Source organism: Denticeps clupeoides, chromosome 9 (genome assembly GCF_900700375.1).
Source record: "Denticeps clupeoides chromosome 9, fDenClu1.1, whole genome shotgun sequence".
Classification (NCBI taxonomy): domain Eukaryota; kingdom Metazoa; phylum Chordata; class Actinopteri; order Clupeiformes; family Denticipitidae; genus Denticeps; species Denticeps clupeoides.
The window spans coordinates 4,663,145-4,676,976 of NC_041715.1; the positions used below are offsets into that span (position 1 = coordinate 4,663,145).

General features: G+C 47.5%; 1 protein-coding gene across 2 annotated transcripts in view; it reads left to right on the forward strand.

Moving 5' to 3' along the window:
• Window positions 1–8,460: 8,460 nt before the first annotated feature.
• The window catches only part of LOC114796658 (potassium voltage-gated channel subfamily H member 7), a 48,612-nt gene continuing 43,240 nt past the window's right edge, over window positions 8,461–13,832 (forward strand). For both annotated transcript variants that reach the window (XM_028991058.1, XM_028991059.1), the window contains exons 1-2: window positions 8,461–8,720; window positions 9,334–9,564. In XM_028991058.1, the coding sequence (XP_028846891.1) occupies window positions 8,645–8,720; window positions 9,334–9,564 (307 nt within the window). In that variant the 5' untranslated portion in view covers window positions 8,461–8,644. The remainder of the gene's footprint in view (window positions 8,721–9,333; window positions 9,565–13,832) is intronic.

Sequence of the window (13,832 nt, forward strand, 5' to 3'; positions counted from 1 at the left end):
ATGTAAACTTCCTGACCTGCAGTGTTAAGAACCAATCAAAAGTCTCTGTTGCTGCAAGTCCAATACAAGTATGAGGTAATAAAACAGGTTTTTGGTTTCTGCGTCCACACAGTAGTGTTATCTGAAATGCTGTCATCCACACAGGGATGCGGAACAACAGCTATTGATGTATGTAGGACACGTTTGGGGTTATAGGTCAGGATGGAGGTTGGGCTAATACGTCAGTGTTTTCACAAAGAAAGCAGCTTTGCCGTCCACACTGAGACGCTGAAAAGAGAAATTCGCTCTGGAACCCGGTCTTGAATATAAGCGTTTCAGGGTCCCCTGAAATGCCGTTTACGTGTGGACGCAAGGCCAGATCTGAGAGGAATACTCATGTGGACGGGGACTAAGATATTTATTTGTAATAGCACAGGAAATTAAGGCTACCCTCAGACGGCAGTCTGCATAGATTTTTCAGGTACGAGAAGCCCTACAGAAGCCCCACAGCTCATTTGTGCAAAATTGAATAGCGGCAAGAGGACATACGTTGCAGAAAAATCCTCATTTGCATTGCCGATGTACCTCCTCTCTGAGCATTGCCGTGCCAAGGAGTCCGATCTGGCCATCGTCTCCAGAGATGATCGCTGACGTGGGGACAGATGCTGGATCCAGCTATTGCCTCCCAGCCACCTCTGAGTCACCAGCGCCTGGGCTGTCACTCCAGCCCTGCGCCCAGCGGGGCACACGCACGACCCAGGGCGCTCACTTCTTGCAAGCGCAAAGCAAATTACGGACAAGGGTGCCCTCCGAAAGCCACGCGGCCTGCTGAAAAGGCTGCGTCCTGTGGATCAGTCGGTCGTACCGCGTGCGTAATGTGCGTTCGTTGCCCCGCCCCGGCAGCGCACCAGCTCAGCGCGGCTCAGTGTGACAGGGATGTAGCAGGCAGTGTGATGACACAGCCTCAGGATGACCCAGATGCCGTTAGCGAGGTAGCACAAGTGTCAAAAGCTCTCCCATGTCCGCACGCTGACGGGGTATGAGCTAACGAGATGTTACAGCGGCCATGGTCGGTGTGCATGGAGTAGGGTCTCCTACCCGTCATCTAAAGCGGGTAAGGAAACAGACCCGTAATCGGAAGGTTGCCGGTTCGAATCCACTGATGTGTCGTCCCCACACACTGCTCCTCGGGGGCCTTTCATGCATAGACCACAGTTCACTGGGTGCACTGGGTGCTGTGCTGTGGTGTGTCAGCCTGTAAGAAAGAATTCATGTGGCCTTCTGGACCGCTGTCCAATATGTTTATTCCATTATGTCAGAGTTGCTGACTAAGAAGGGTGTGGCCTTTTTTTTTTTACTTGAAGTGACTGAAAAACTTCAGCCTTTATAAGAACAACTGTTCTAATAGCTCTGGTTCAATATGCACACTTACTAGGGAGTGTATACTCTACACTCTGAACGAGGAAGCGCTTTCACAGAAACACAAGTGCAGAGACTCTGTCACATTACATCTGAGGCCAAAGTGGGGATCAATATACCTCAAAAAAGTATATTGCCGACAAAATAAATAAATACATCAATATATTAATAGTTATTAGCATAAGCATCCTTTAAATTTTTTTTATTATTAACAATAATTGTTCTCCTCCTTGAACCATCACCTTATCGTGGTGGAGGAGTTTGAGAGCCCTAATGATCCTAGGAGCTATGTTGTCTGGGCCAATTGGTGCCCCTGGTAGGGTCTCCCATGACAAAGTGAGACAAATGGGTGAGACAAAGAACGGTTCAGAAGACCTTCCATGGAAGGAAAAACAAAGAGCCTGAGCACCCAATTGGGAGGGTTACCGGGGTCCCACTCTGGAGCCAGGCCTGGGGTTGGGGCCCGTGAGCGAGCACCTGGTGGCCGGGATTTTGCCCATGGGGCAGTCCGATCCCTGGACAAGGAAACTGGCTATTGGGACAGGGAACGTCACCTCTCTGGCGGGGAAAGAGCTGGAGCTTGTGGAAGGGGTTGAGCGGTACCGGCTAGATATAGTTGGACTCACCTCGACACATAGCATTGGCTCTGGAACCCAAGTCCTTGAGAGAGGTTGGACACTGTCCTTTGCCAGAGTTGCTCCAGGTGAGAGGTGGAGGGCTGGGGTGTGCTTTTTGTTAGCCCCAAGACTCTCAGCCTGTTTGTTGTGGTTTACCCCAGGGGACGAGATGGTAGCTTCCCTGCGCCTTCGTATCATCTGACCTGTGACCATATGTTTTGGACACTCGGGTGAAGAGAGGAGCGGAGCTGTCAACTGATCACCACCTGGTTGTGAGTTGGATCAGATGGCAGGGGAAGATGCCACGTAGACCTGGCAGACCCAAACATAGAGTGAGGGTCTGCTGGGAACACCTGGCAGAAGAACCTGTCAAGATGGTCTTCAGAGCAGTGGGGGAAATTGAGTCCGAATGGACATTGTTCTGCTCTGCGATTGTTGAGACGGCTGTTGCTAGCTGTGGTCACAAGGTGGCCGGTGCCAGTCGTGGTGGTAACCCCGGTACCCGCTAGTAAACACCAAAAGTTAGGGGAGCAGTCAGGATGAAGACGGAGGCCTACAGGGTACGGCTGGTCTGTGGGTCTCCAGAAGCAGCAGACAGGTACCGGATGTCCAGGGGGTGGATGAGATCCGTCCTGGGTATCTCATGGCTATGGATGTTGTAGAGCTGTCATGGTTGACACATCTCTGCAACATTGGGTATACATCGGGGCTGTTCCGGTGGAGTGGCAGACTGGGGTGGTGGTTTTTAAGAAGGGGGACCAGAGGGTGTGTTCCAACTATAGGTGTGTTCCAACTCCTCAGCCTCCCTGGAAAGGTCTACTCCAAGGTACTGGAGAGGATGGTCTGGTCGATAGTTGAATTTGGTCGATTGAGGAAGACCAATGTGGTTTTTGTCCTGGCCGTGGAACCAGCTAAGAGCTTTTTACCCTTTCTAGGGTGATAGAGGGGGCATGAGAGTTTGCCCAACAAATCCACATGTTTTTTGTGGATTTGGAGAAGGTTTTGTGACCGTGTCCCCAGGGGAAAACTATGGGGGGTGCTCCAGGAGTATGGGGTGGATGGCCTTTTGTTAAGGGCCATTCAGTCTCTTTACCTGAGGAGCGTGTGTTTGGTCCACATAGCCGGCAGTAAGTTGGACCTGTTCCCGGTGAGGTTTGGACACTGCCAAGGCTGGCCTTTGTCACCGGTTCTGTTCATAACCTATATGGACAGAATTTCTTGGATGTTGTCGAGGGTGTCGAGTTTGGTGGCAGGAGAATCTTGTCTCTGCTTTATGTGGATGATATGGTCCTCCTAGCTTCATCAGACTCTGACCTTCAGCTCTTGCTGGGTAGGTTCACAGCCGTGTGTGAGGCTGGGATGAGGATCAGCACCTCCAAATCTGAGACCATGGTTCTCGACCGGAAAAGGGTGGCTTGCCAATTCCGAGTCTGGAGAGAGGTCCTACCACAAGTTTAAGTATCTCAGGGTCTTGTTCACGAGTGAGGGAAGAAGGGAGCAGGAGATCAACATGCGGATTGGGGCAGGGTCTGCAGTGTTTTGGACGCTGAACCGATCTGTTGTGATGAAGAGGGAGCTGAACCAGAAAGCAAGGTTCTTGATTTACCAGTCGATCTACGTCCCAATCCTCACCTATGGTCATGAGCTTTGGGTAATTACCGAAGGAACAAGATTGCGGATACAAGCGGTCGAATTGAGTTTCCTCCGTATGGTGGCCGGGCACAGCCTTAGAGATAGGGTGAGGAGCTCAGACATTCAGGAGGGACTCCACATCGAAAGGAGCCAGTTAAGGTGGTTTGGGCATCTGGTCAGAATGCCTCCTGGAGGTGTTTCGGGCATGTCCTGCCGACAAGAGGCCCCTGGGTTGACCCAGGACACGCTGGAGCAATTATACCTCAAACCAAGTCTGGGAACGCCTTGGGGTCCTGCCGGAGGAGCTGATGGAGGTGTGTGGTGAAAAAGTTTAATTCACCCTGCATGGGGGGGGGACTCGCAAGAATAATTCCCACCCCTGATTACAGTTCACAAGCTTTTATACCATTCGGGACATACTAGGTCGAAAGACAAGCTCGCACCACTTTGGACAATGGTGCCCATCAAGGTCACAGAACCTTCCCGTTATCAGCTTATGTTCAGCTTTTGCGTCAAAAGGTCAGACGTAAGATATACAGTTGTCTTCTGATTGTCTTTCATGACCAAAGGTGGTGAGAAGTTCAGGCCCATACATTTTTCCCTTCACAGGTGGCTGGGGAGAGGGCTACCTGGGATTCCCTACTTGATATGCTGCCCCAGCGACCCTGACACGGATAAGCGGAGGAAGACGATGACAATAATTATAATGATTGTTATGCAGTTTTTATATATTTACATTTTTTACATTTACAAGTTTATTTTATTAATATTTAATTGATGATTTATAGGTTATTTTCCGGACTTGTTGTATATTTGTTAGAGATACATGTTTATTCTATTGAAATAATGTAGAAAATTTGTTACATTGCAAAATTATTCTGAATATATCTGAAACATGTACAGCATTCAGTGAGCAGGGGTTCGTTAAAGATCTAAATTGGATCTAAACCGTATCTGCACTTGTGCGAAGGGGCTACATCTGCTTCAGCTCGAGTGGAACATGTTTCTGGGTGTCGGCCCTGGACGGACGCCAAGCCCAGGCCTCTCCAGTCAATCTCCCCGCTGCCAACACTGCATGGCAGCGCGGCCGATAACAGAGAACATCTCTCACCGGGAGGAGCCTCACCGGACTGTGGCGAACAGGCGACCACAGAGCTCGCGCCGCTGTCCGGTGACAGTGACAGAAGACACAGGCGCGGCATTTTTTACGACGGGCTCGCCGCTCTATCTGCAGCTCTCGTGAGGTGGTGGCATACAGGACTCCCTCGAGACCCGCAGCACCTCCCTAAAGATAGAAGCAGTGGGAACCGATGGTGAGACGCTTATCACCCGACCAAGGAATGGAAAAAATGGGGGGGGTCGGCTTTAAAGTTCAGCCTGACAGTCCCGCAAAACTCAATCAAAGTAATTAATCAGATTAACCCTGGAGTCACTGCGCCAATCAGCACCTCCAGTTCCCACTAAATTAGTTTTCTACCCCCTGCACTCACCATTTATATCGCTGTAAAAAAAAAAAAAAAGGTGAGAAGACCCAACCCTAGTTGAGGAGACTGAAGTTTCCTTAAATTATTATTTTTTTTTTTTTTTACAGTTTTACAGTTTTTTTTTTCTTTTATTGTGTCTCTGCACTGAAAAAGGGAATGGTCTTTTTCAAGGTTAACTTTAATGAATCACAGGGATTCAAAATGCACACAGTTAACAGAAATTATGACAGAATAATGTGTTTCATTATGATTCAATGTCAAACTACGTTTGATCAACCTAATAAAACCATTTGCTACTTTAAAAAAAGCAAGTTTGAAATAATACAGTCTTAATCAAACGAATAATTTGGAACCAATGTTTACATTTACATTTACAGCATTTATCAGGCGCAATTACAATCAGTAGTTACAGGGACAGTCCCCCCCTGGAGACACTCAGGGTTAAGTGTCTTGCTCAGGGACACAATGGTAGTAAGTAGGATTTGAACCCGGGTCTTCTGGTTCATAGGCGAGTGTGTTACCCGCTAGGCTACTACCACCCTACATGTCCATTATTCAGTGAAGTAAATCCAATGAATTTTTCACGGCTGGGCCGAGAATCAACATCTTCAGGTCCTGAAGCCGAAGGCAAACGAGGAAAAAGGTTAAGCCATGAACCTACCTAGATGTCAGCTGGTTTGGTGGGAAAAGGCAGTGAGCCTCGCGTTCACATTGTTTTTCCCTTATTTGGAACAGATGGTTTTTTATGGGGCACGGGATAAGCGTTCCGCTCCCTTTTCCCTGTTTGGTGGCCGCTGGATTATTGTGCGCTTCCTCTGAAAAGTGGGCGGTAATGGCTCAGCTCGGCCGGCGAGATGTGGCTTTAGCGTCTGCGTGTCCATCGGTCCGGGCGGGGAGCTTGCGAGAAGAACCCGCGGCGCACAGCTGCGACATGATGCCGGCGGGGATTAGGCGCCGTACACTCTCCCCTCTGCTTTCAAATTGCTCCACATTCACGGAGATTAAGATAAAAATGAATGGGTGCCAGCGGCCTGTCGCGGCGAGGGAAGTGCTGGTTCTGGAAAACAAAACAATTTTACCTGGAATATGTCCTGTTACCAACCGAATTGCTCCACTGAATTCACACACACAGTACAGGTCAAAAGTTTGGATGTTTTCTTTATTTTCATAACCATTTACGTTGGTAGATTCTCACTGAAGGCATCAAAACTATGAATGAACACATGTGGAGTTATGTACTTAACAAAAAAAGGTGAAATAAGTGAAAACATGTTTTATATTCTAGTTTCTTTGCTCTGATTACTGCTTTGCACACTATTGGCATTCTCTCGATGAGCTTCAAGAGGTCGTCACCTGAAATGCTTCTCCAACAGTCTTGAAGGAGTTCCCAGAGGTGTTTAGCACTTGTTGGTCCAGCTCACCCCAAACCATCTGGATTGGGTTCAGGTCCGGTGACTGTGGAGGTCAGGTCTCCACTTTTTGTTAAGTACAGAACTCCACATGTGTTCATTCATAGTTTTGATGCCTTCAGTGAGAATCTACCAACGTAAATGGTCATGAACATAAAGAGAACACGTTGAATGAGAAGGTGTGTCCAAACTTTTGGCCTGTACTGTATATATATATATGTGTGTGATGGAAAAGGATGGAAATCCCTGCTGCCATGCTGGAACCAAGGCTTGTCCTGAAGAGACAGCATGGCAGTTCGTGTGCCGAAATGAGCCGAACAGTATTACGTTTCAGTGAGGGGGGCTTCTAGAAGGAGGGAGTGTACGTTAAATTATATTTATCTAATGGAGATGACGTGGTGCGGCAAGACTTATGACAGGTGACAGATTATAACAGCTGCAAATCTGCAGGCGCTTCTCACCCTGTTCTCACGGGGTTTGGAACTGGTGCTTGGACTGGTTTCTTTGCAACTTTGTGCCGTTTACCGTATCAGATGCCGCTTCCACCTGCTCTGGAGTGGAAACTTTGTAATGAAAGATGCAACATCAACCGATCAATGCACCAACGGACGAGTATACAATACAGCAGCAAATATCTTCTGAAGATTTGTTTTTTATTTAACACGTTCCCAAGATTTCATTTCTTCTCTGGAAGGCCCATGGAGCCTTCAGGATGCTGCATATGTTCCAGCTAAAGCAGATCCAACCAACTGGGAAATCTCCGGGTTCTTCATTTCCCACCAACCGATGCCCATCAGCCAAATTGGCACACCCTGTTGGCCTGACTTTCCTAAATAAATTTCCAACCACCATCATGGCCTCACACCTCCAGGGTCAGGAGTTAGAATCCCGGCTCCTGGTCTGTGTGTGCTGGTAGATAAACGAGCCGCGTTCGGGTCCCCTCGTTCCACGCGGCATTAGAGCGGCAGCTGGCCCTACAGAATCCATAACCTGTCCTGTCGTGTTTGAGAGAGGATTACCTTTTCCCTAATACAGTGAGTGGTCGAAGCGCGTGCCTGAGAGCTCCTCCCCGGCCGCGTCCTGCGGCGCCCTCCGAGCCGGGCCCAGTGTCACCGTCTGATAGAGCAGTGCACTGTGACCGCACCGTCCATGTCCACTCCGCATTATTGCATTATTATCGACTGACCTTTGGTCAGTGTGACCTCTTCTGAAAACACCATTCTCCAGCTTACGGGCCAGCCGTGTTCTATTGTAAAAGGTTCCGCTAATCGCATCGGTTTATATATTTATTCAGTTGGAATTTTTTTTTATTTTCTGAATGAGCCAGATGGGTGGTTTGGGCCTCCAGTGAAACACGCCGACAGATGCTTCAGTACAGTAAAAGGAGGGCGGTGGTCGGGTGGTCGTCCGCACTCCTGCTGCGCTGGCTGCCCGTGGGAGTTAAGCCGAGCTGTCAGTCAGGCATGTATGGATGATTGCATTGAGCGCGTCCCATTCAGCAAATCTCGGGAATTATAAAGAGCAGCGGGGTCAAAAAAATAAAAAAAAAATCACGTGTCATGGTTGTCTTTTTTTCTTTTCTCTCCTCTTTTCTTCCGTGGTGCTGATTTCAGCACCATGGACAGTCGCCGTGCAGGGCGCTCTAGTGCATGAAAAATTTGAGTTGTGAAATATCTCTGTTTTTTCGAAGAGATGTGCACGTGAAGGTGCCACGTGCTCGGATAATTTAAAAAAAAAAGTATTATTAATATGCTGTTTTCTGACCCTAATGATTCGGATCCCGTACTAATTGCTCGTGCATCACGACGCTTCCCGAAACCTTCCCAAAATCCAGAGGTGCCCAAACATCCCCCCCCCGGTGACGAGGTCCCTCCCTCCCTCCCTCCCTCCGCCCGCCCCACCCTCTCCGGCGGACGAACTCGCGCCGCGCCGCGCCACGCACGACGTCCGCCACGACGCGAGCGAGCGAGATGCTCTCGGACGCGAGGCGCGCTCCACGCGGGCGGCGGCCGCGCGCGTCACGGCGCGCTCGCGTCTGAGCGGCTCGTCCGGCGCGGGCATGCTCCTCCAGACGCGGCGGTGACTTCGGAGGACGGCCACAGTCATGCCTGTGCGGAGGGGTCACGTGGCTCCGCAGAACACCTTCCTCGGGATCATCATACGCAAGTTCGAGGGACAGAGTAAGTAAAACTACAGCAAAGTCTACAGTCGCGACAAAGCCAGTTGTGTACTTGCGCGGTGCGATGTAATAGTTGCATAAGCTGTGGTTATTGTTAATTAAAGATAAAAAAAAAAAGAACAGGACGTTGCTGCGTGTAACAAAAAAGTGAAGAATACGTGGGTTTATATTTGCTTTTGCATGAACGCATACTGAATATGCTGGATTTTTTTTTGTGGCGTGATGCTTCATGTCTTTGTGATGTCTGTCTGTCCATGCAAGCACCTCATGTCTTCGTGGACAACACTGCAGCTTTTTTTCATTTACATTTACATTTGCGGCATTTACCAGACGCCCTTATCCAGAGCGCCTTACAATCAGTAGTTACAGGGACAGTCCCCCCCCTGGAGACACTCAGGGTTAAGTGTCTTGCTCAGGGACATGATGGTAGTAAGGGGGATTTGAACCTGGGTCTTCTGGTTCATAGGCGAGTGTGTTACCCACATACTGTACATTTTTACATTTTTCTGTAAATGTGAAAGATTTGTTGGCGAAGCTGAAGCTCAGTGAATGCCTCAGTGAATGTTTGCTCATGTATGAGCTCACCACAGGCCTCCTTTGCTCTGCTCCGTCAGACAAGAAATTCGTCATCGCCAACGCCAGGGTCCAGAACTGCGCCATCATCTACTGCAACGACAGCTTCTGCGAGATGACGGGCTTCTCGCGGCCGGACGTCATGCAGAAGCCCTGCACCTGCGACTTCCTGCACGGCCAGCTGACCAAGCGCCACTCCATCTCACAGGTGGCCCAGGCCCTGCTGGGCTCGGAGGAGCGCAAGGTGGAGATCACGTACCACCGCAAGGACGGTGAGTTACGGTCAACTTCCCTGGGTTGGGCGGGGTCCTCTGGAAAGACGGCGAATGGGCCGCATGTGAGGGGTGTGAATGGGGGGGTGAGAATCCATCTCCTCCCGCCGGCTTATGCACCGCGTTTTCTGCAGGGACTTATTCCCTGATGATTTGTGTGCCGAACTGAAGTCAGTCCTAACTGGTGACGCGAGGCTCTCCTCCCATAAGCCTGGACAGAGTCGAAACAAATCCTTCTGACGGCTCTCCGAGCATCCACCCAGTCTGCAGCTTCCGCAGGATCAAAAAAAAAAAAAAAAAAAGCATAACAGTCTGGCCGAGTGATGGCATTATGAGTTTTAAGACCCGTTGCCTCGCTCTGTTCCAGCTTTTAGCACTGAACCGACTGTATGGAGCTTATAAGAACAATCTGAGGAGACGTAGGAAGCGCATCAATCACATAAACAGCCCCCAAAATTTTGTATTGTGAGTACGGTGGCGAGTTCTCGCTTTTCTGCATATTCAGAACCTTTATATTCAGAAAATACTAGACCAGACTAAATCCTGAATATTTTTAAATGAGGTCTAAAGCAAAAATAGATGAAGCAATATTGCTAAATCCTGCCGAACCACTCCTAATTTTTTAAACTCACCCCCTTCTAGCCAGACAGATCTAAATGTATATAAATGCTCATACAGTGCATGCACACATTATTGTATATGATAATAATATTTATGTAATATAAAACCATGAACATATATTAATATTTTCAAAACTAATTACAAGAACTAATATATAGTTTACATATATGTTTATTTATTTTTTTTACCACAGTCCGTCATCAGACACCGCAAACGTGAAATATGATGCAAAATTGATAGACGTGGTCATATGAACTGTGATAGGCGGCGATATGATACAGGCTACGGCGCTCATGAAACAGTAATAAGAGAAGCGGGTGGGAACCCTCTTAGATGTCCCCGCCAGCGGGACACCATCTGCCAGGTCCGAGCGTGCGGCTGCATTGCCGCTGAGCGAAAGTTTTAATCAACGCCAGGCCTATCGAATGCCACGCTCGCTGATACTCCGCAGGCCAATAACAATGATCACCGTCCGGGTGGAATGAAAACATCTATTGCATAATGGCGGCGGAGTAATCAGAGGCCTGCCAGGTAGTGCACCTAAAGCCCGAATGCTGGCGGCTGGCGCGGGGATGATATTTCAGTTGCGGCCGCGCTCCTATTCATGCTTCACGCGAGACCCCTGTTTTGTGGGGTTTGAACACAAATAAGACACAGACGTGGTGCAAAATGTACATCCAGCAATCATTCACTCTGGATGAAGTCAATATATCAATATGGAGTCACATCTGTGAGGCCGCACCCTGAGCACGTTGCACAGTGGAGTAGCCGCTAATAACCTGGGGCCGATGGAGCTACTCTGACTGATGGAGACATTTCATGCATGCTTTGATTTGCCTACACTGATCCATAGCATAGGATGAACGTGACTCTTGTGGTATGGTGCGTATTTAGCTGTGCAGTGTGTTCTGGTTATCTCCGAGATTTTTTTAAGGATATCCCCTGCACGTCTCATTCCATGTGTTTATTTGAATACAAATTCAAACTTTATTTGTCACGTACACAGTCATACACGGTATGATATGCAGTGAAATGCTTGTGCGACTGCTATTGACCTCAATATTAAAAATATTGCAAATATTGCAAATATTGCTAATTTTAGGTAATTAAGGCATTATTAAAAAAAGTCACTATGAAAATAAAGAAGTGACCATTCAGGCATATACAGCATGCCATGTCAGTCCTAGGTGGCACTGCTAACATGTTAATAAAGACTTCCTGAGTCCCATGTTAAATGTTCCCAAATCTGCATTAGGGATCTTTTATGGAGTCATGCTGATTGACGTGGTGAGGGTGATAGAGGTGCGGGTCAGGCCTTCTGACTGATGCATCAATTTGTCAAATAATGTCTGTGTTTCTGCATGTGCGTGTCTGTGACAGACTTCTGAGAGCCAGAAGCATCCTCATTCCTCTAATGCTCTTTATTCTCTGCGGTGATTCTTGAAAACAGTGCTTTTTAACGCATTAAAAAAAGGAGAAAATCCCGGACTTCGTGTGCATCTCATCTTGTTCAGCACAGACAGCCCTTGTACCGAGGCTCACCTCTGAAGTCACAGAGGATTAAAAATACCGATTTTGCTCAGCACCGAGGTGGTGGCGTACAGGTGCTGCATGCTGCGGCCAGTGCAGCGCTTCATCTGGCACACCGCTGATAATGACCTGGTCATTGCTGCGGCGCGTATGAACACAAGACAAAAAAAAGCCCTCGTCATGTTCCGTTCAGATGCATTAGATTCAGATCATGTTCTGTTTGTATAGGCTCAAAATCCCAAGGTGACATTCAAGTGTCACTTTCGTCAAGACCAAAAATTTACATTCGACACTCAAACCATGATGAATTGCATTAGACTCTTTAAAGAAAATACAATGACAAAAGATAAAAGTCTTGAGACTTTTTTTTTTTTTTAGATTGAGCCCCTGAAGCCACTGGTGCAGGGTCTTTCATTTTCCCAAATATTAACATTTCAACTGAGGTACGTTTGGAATAACACTTTGGAACATTCTGTGTTATTCTTGTAGCTGACAACCACTCCCAGTTGTGTCTAAATTTTGTCCATCCCCAAGGGCCATGTGCAAATCCATTTGACACTTTCAGATCCAATCATCAGCCCAGTCCTGCAGGCGCGACCTGAGACACAGTTCAGACATTTGGACTCGGATCAGAGTAGCAGAAAACAGCGGACATCTCAGCCATGTCTCCAGTGAATAGGGGTGCACTCAGTTGCACCCTTATTTCAAGTCAAGGACACTAGTTTTCAACTATACTGCATATTCATTTTATACTGAACTATAAAGGCTTGTAAGCTAGGTTATATATATAGTACATGCCAAAAGTTTGGACACACCTTCTCATTCAATGTGTCTCACTGAAGGCATCAAAACTATGAATGAACACATGTGGAGTTATGTACTTAACAAAAAGTGGAGACCTGGACTCCACAGTCACCGGACCTGAACCCAATCGAGATGGTTTGGGGTGAGCTGGACCAACAAGTGCTAAACACCTCTGGGAACTCCTTCAAGACTGTTGGAGAGGCATTTCAGGTGACGACCTCTTGAAGCTCATCGAGAGAATGCCAAGAGTGTTCAAAGCAGGAATCAGAGCAAAGAAACTAGAATATAAAACATGTTTTCACTTATTTCACCTTTTTTTGTTAAGTACATAACTCCACATGTGTTCATTCATAGTTTTGATGCCTTCAGTGCAAATCTACCAACGTAAATGGTCATGAAAATAAAGAAAATACGTTGAATGTGTCTTTGGCCTGTACTGTATATATAGTCCACATTTTCAGCTTTTTCCATGACATACCCTCTCCCCCATTTCCCCCAAATGACCCCTCCACAAATGTCTCATGTAATGCAGGATCCATTTCAAACAACATGCCCCTGTCCTGGCCTCATAAGCTCCTGTTCCTCCATCAGCGCTCCAGGAAAGGATTAGCACCCACAAAGAGCCCCTTCCCCTGCACACGCTCCACTGTTTCCAGCGTAGCGGCGTGCAATCACACTTTTTCAGACATTTGAGGGTTCTAAATATGACATTAGCTGCCACACGTGCCTCTGCCTTGCGCCTCTACACGGAGTGATTGAGCTGATGAAAAAAAAAAAGCTGATGCCATTATTCAAATTCCTGTCTCACCTCCCCTTGAGGAAGTCGCAGATGATTAAGAAACTTTGGGGAGGTTTGGCAATCTAGGGAACATGCAATTACCCAAAATAGTGCCAGAGATGTGGAAATACTGATCTTAACAGCATTAGCATTACAGCTAATTAGCATTAGCATGGGTCATCAAATCTGGCATAACGCAAGGCAGATAGAAATATCACTCCAACGTCACTCCATCGCTCTGGGGAAATGTGATGTGCTTGCGTTATGCCAGATTTGATGTTTTTTTGGGTCCATAGTGTAGTCCGCTAACTTTCATAATGTCAAACAACAGTAAAAAGAATGCAATAGATCTTAGATCTTAGCAGATGATAAATAGTATCGTTAAAGTTTCACTATTCACCGAATAATTGTTGATTCAGTGTACTGAGACACCCATTCCACTCAAACTGAAAGATTGACGTCTCCCCCTTCAAGCACTCAAATTCAGCAGGAGGTGTTCAGCGTTCTTCGCCACAAATTAGCCAACTGTCTGTGA